The sequence below is a fragment of the Arachis ipaensis genome, chromosome B9, assembly GCF_059453495.1.
Source record: "Arachis ipaensis isolate K30076 ecotype BB chromosome B9, ASM5945349v1, whole genome shotgun sequence".
Classification (NCBI taxonomy): Eukaryota; Viridiplantae; Streptophyta; class Magnoliopsida; order Fabales; family Fabaceae; genus Arachis; species Arachis ipaensis.
In genome coordinates, this window is record NC_142444.1 from 150,252,328 (window position 1) to 150,257,630 (window position 5,303).

The window sequence follows — 5,303 nt, forward strand, 5'->3', positions numbered from 1 at the left end:
AGACTACCGAGTATTAGCATTTTCCATTTTCCACTTTACATCCTTCACAAAGTTCTTGCATTTCTTGGCCGCTTTTTTGAAGACAGAAGGGGTGAAACGATTAGCACTCCGACGTGGCGGATCAATCCTCAGATTGTAACCTTTGACGTTGTCATCTGGACTGCGTGCCTGACCTATAAACAATTTTGAATAAACAAGTATGTGCAGCACATTACATATTCAAATACCAACATAAATACCACAAATCAAGAAGCAAAATCCAATAAGATATGCCATTTATGCAAAGAAAGTAAATAAGTCATGGAATATGTAATGCAAAATAGTAAACATAATACCATCGTTGTGAGATTCTTCATCCTCATCGAACTCTTCAATTTCATCCTCGTCGTCATCGCCCTCTTCATCCGGGTCATCTACTAGATACGCATCGGTTTCTTGTTCGAGTGCGTTAGTATCTTCCTCAACGAGTCCCATGTTACATCGGTTAGGATTTTGACTGTTCAGAACACCTCGTCCACCCTCACTCCTACTAGAGTCAACAGATACAAAGCCTCCAGAAGCAACGGATGAGGTATGGCCTGGATACCTTGCATCCAACGAATACCTGCCAGGCATGAAATCAGGCTGATCGCCATGTTGTGAATGTGCTCCTTCTGCGGACATGAACCCAAGAAACTGGCTAAAAGAAGTTCCATCACCTATTTCAAACTATGACATACCCCAATATTGTTGCTGTACTGGAAATGATGGGGTGAACTGTGGCTGAGGTAGATACTGGGTTGAGGCTTGAGGTTGTTCTTGTGGAGGCGGAATTGGAGGTGATATATGTTGCTCCTGCTCTTCATTGTCCTCATCCATATCCTGACTACCCTCATCCGTATCTTCATTACCGACATCCATATCCTCATTGCCCACATCCAGATCCTGGTTACCTTCATCATTCTCTTCACCCGCAAGATTCGACAAGGCTAAGCGGTCCCCATATTTTGATCGATACCAGTTCAGGTAGGTATCCAACGGATGCTGTGAAGGCATGGGAAGTTCAGAAAGAACGTAGTGATACCGATTGGTCCAATGCATTACCCAATTTGAATGAGTCGATGTCGTGGCCCAGTTAAGATTTTTAGGTCCAGTCAGAGTCTCTCCATGAGCCTTATCCAATTTCTGTTCCTGAGAAGGTACTCCCTGAACGAAACCGAACTGTCACCTGAACCTATCCGTGGCATGCCACTCGATACATTCAAACGACACCAATGGAATTGTAGCGCTCCAGACAATCGATTGCATGTATATTTCAGCAGGAATTATATTCGGATCCACACGATCCACAGCATAGGCAACCCAAACAAACTGAAAAATTAAAGAAAACTCATGATTACAACCCACAATACATAACTCTAACACAATGACTGCTGGTTTTGTCGAAGCCCAATATTCCCAAAAGTAATGCTTCTTTAATTAAAACACACCTGGCCTTCCTGAAGTTTATCAAAGGCCTTCCTAAAGTGAGCTAGCTTCAGATATCTATATCGTCGATCACCACGCTCCCAGTTACGCCACCTAATACGATGTCCTCAATTAGCTCAACTGAATGTTAAATATCAAGAAATGGATAAGTTGTAACATAATATTACCTGTTTGCAAGTGGAAAACTGCGGGGTTCTCTAGGAAGCGGCGATAGATATGGCAATCGGATCCAAGCCCAACCCAGCAGCAGTGTTAGTGGACCATCTATTTCCTTACAGTTATAACGAGATGCCCTGCATAACGCCCTGTAAAGGTGTGCTAGGCATGCCGAACCCCAACTATACTGTCCAATATTGACAAAATCACGAAGCAATGGTAGAAATTTCCAGTGCACACCTGCCCCAGACTTATCCCCAAACAGTATCGTCCCAATCAGCAGCATAATGTGACACCTCACATACCTAGTAATTAATGACAATCTAATATTATAACATTTCTGTAGCATTATATAAAACGATGGTTAATACATTAATAGAAAAATATCTAATGTAGCATATTAGGCTATTATGAGACAATATTACATAGTCCACATGGCTAAAACATAAATAACTTCAGCAACATAATATGACACCTCACATACCTCTGTATACTGATCTCATCATTCAATTCTAAATTCTCTTTTAGATTCCGGAGCCATGTCAGTTTTATGCAGCTTGATCTACAGTCCTCTCTACGAGGTGCAACCCCAAATTGAAGCAGACACTCCGCCTCCATGGCTTCAAAACTACTCATTGTCATCCCTGTGACTGGAAGACCATCTGTGGGAAGACCAAGTATTAGAGCCACATCTTCAAGAGTCACGGAACATTCACCAATGGGAAGGTGAAACGTATGGGTGTCAGGGTGCCAACGTTCGATTAGAGCATTTACCAATGCTTTCCGACACTGAACTATCCCAATCTGAGACACATGATAGAACCTAGTAATTCGTAAATGCTCCTCCACCCTATCGTTGTACCGATCCGGAGGAAGTGGGTGGTTACATGTCAACATTCTTAATTTCTACAAAAAAACATAACAAATAACTAGTCATATAATTAACAGTTACTAACTTACCATCATCAATCATTTCAGTAAATCCTTATATAACTAATTCTTTTAACTTCTAAAATTATTTAATTAATCCTTAAAATTATTAATAATTAAAAATAAAAGTCATGACCTATACATTTATTTATTCTTAACGAATATTCTCAACAATATTACAATAATTTAAATATTATCTAATACTAATTACTCATTCGTGAAACACATTTTTTCCTCAATAATAAAAAATATTAACATTCAGTATATGCCATCATCAACAATTCTACAAAATATTAACATTCATATTCTAAAAACTATAAACATTGTCATAATTAAAAAAATAGCATGGCTTAATTAAAATAATCCTATTAATCATTAAACATTAACGTTTTTCTCAGTCACAATACCAATAACAATAACATTAACATTTAAATTCTTCTCTAACAGTTATACTTACTTTTTTAAATAAATATTTAAATATGATTAATTAACTAAAACATATAATTATACTAAAAATTAATAAAATTTAAAAAAAAAATTAACATTCTCTACTGAATAAGAGATCTATTTACTTCTTCTTTTATACGTACCGAAATCTTTTCATCATTAATAATGATAATGTTTTCTTATTAATAATAATATTTCTTATTAAAAATCTGCAAAAAAAAATTTTAAATATTTAAGAAATATAGAAATATTAGTCATAATCCATCTATTTTTTTATTTATCAACTGCATTTTTTACCAACAATCACCATCATAATAATTAAATTCTTAATATTAATAATTATAAATATAACTAAATTTCTAAAAATTAAAAATAATTAAAAAATACTTACATAATCAGGATCACTGAGATAATGAATAATATGAAGCTCACATCGATCAACATCTTTAATTTTATATTTTTTGGACATGATTGCTTCTCCTCCACCATGCAAGGATGAACTTCAGAAATGAAGAAGAATGTTTGAGAGTGAACTGTGTGTAGCTTTCGTTTTCGGATGGTGAGAGAAGAGCAAATAGGTTTCTTTATTCAAAGAGGGGCACCGTTCGGGGAAAAACCAGAGAGCGACACGTGTTAAGTGCAAGTAGGAACTCCAACCGTGCGATTGGCTTCTTCAGAAATCGGACGGTCCGTGAGCTTCTTCAACTCGGAGGGTCCGAGTTCGTAACCTGCTACAGGGGATTGCATGGCACTCGGACGGTGCGAGTTTGGTTTAGTACTCGGAGGGTCCGAGTTGTTCCCCCTGACACCACCATTTTGTGTAGCACTCTCCTCCCCATATCAACGCACTTCACCAGCTGAGGTTCCATATGTAAATTAAAAAATGGAATGTAATTATGGTGTATTTTTGTTAATTTTATTGGCGTAATTGATATAATAAAATATTATTTATATACTAAAATTAGTCACTGTATTTTTATATTTATATAAATATAATAAAGATAAAATGATATTGATATAATAAAATATTTTTTGTATATTAAAATTAGTCACTGTATTTTTATATTTATATAAATATAATAAATATAAAATATCATTTTAGTTTATAATGTTTAGATCAAGTTTTAATTAGGTACTTAATGTTTCAAATATTCTATTTTAATTCTAAAAACTTTTAAATTTTCTATTTCAGTCTTAAAAAATTTTAAACGTATTTAATGTTGTCCACAATAATTGAATTTGTCAATTTGACACGAATAATTAGCATATTAAAGAGACAATAATGTTTGATTTTGGTACATAAATAAAATTGATCTACCAATAATTACTAATTTAAATTTTTTTCCGTTGATTCTAGTACGTTGATGATTGATGGATAGGATTTGAAATTTTTTTTAACACACTGAAGAAGATATGACTTAACAATAACGTTGTTAACGTCCACATCAGTCATTATCATTTGCGTCAAATTCAACAATAAGATAATATTGAACGCATTTAAATTTTTTTTTGAACAAAAATAGAACGTTTGAAATACTAAGAACTAAATTAAGATTTGACTCAAATGTTGGAGACCAAAATAATACATTACCCAATATAATAACTGTTTTGTCGATTTTTAGCAAATCGATGGTGGTTCGATATCTAGTGGTCTGGGAGCGAAACCTACTCCTCTTTGTAGGTACTAATTTTCTAAAAGTGTATCAAAATGTCTTCGATTAGACGGGTATTGAGAATAGAGATAAATTAAAATTTATAAATTAGTAAAAGAAACGAAAAGATAAAGTTTTCGAAAAGAAAATGTACTGAAAACGAAAAGGTTTGCGTTGAAATTGAAAGAAAGCAGTAAAACGTCTTCGACTGGGTCAAAGGGCTTTGACATGAAAATTTAAAATGCAGAAATGTAAATTAGACAATAAAGATAAAGGATACTTGAAAGATAAAATTTACAAGAAGATAAATTGAAAGAATGAAAATATGTTTTTCTGAGTTAAAGTTTCAACCTTTATTCCGTAAGACTTTCTAGTATTTATAATCTACTCTTGGTAACTGACAATAATTAATTACAATTAATTACAAAATCACAGCATTGAATGCATACTCTTTAGTAACCGTTCCCGCCTTTTGGCTACAAACGTTTTCCATAATTTTCTCGCGTAACCGGAGCCTTTAACTTCTCCACTACTATAAGATCTACTTATTCGAATGTCTTTGTTCGATTACCCGTTTTGAATATCTCGTTCGATTGGACTTATTTGATTTAATAAAGGACCTCAAGACCGAACCCTTATCTAGCACCTTCA

General features: G+C 34.2%; 1 protein-coding gene across 1 annotated transcript; it reads right to left on the minus strand.

Moving 5' to 3' along the window:
• Positions 1-1,203: 1,203 nt before the first annotated feature.
• LOC148546780 (serine/threonine-protein phosphatase 7 long form homolog) lies at positions 1,204-3,747 on the minus strand. The gene is made up of 5 exons (XM_088499358.1): positions 3,658-3,747; positions 2,108-2,529; positions 1,635-1,928; positions 1,470-1,560; positions 1,204-1,350 (listed from the first exon to the last, which is right to left on the minus strand). Exons 1-5 carry the CDS (start codon positions 3,745-3,747, stop codon positions 1,204-1,206), a joined length of 1,044 nt encoding a protein of 347 aa, XP_088355484.1.
• Between the last annotated feature and the right edge of the window lie 1,556 nt (positions 3,748-5,303).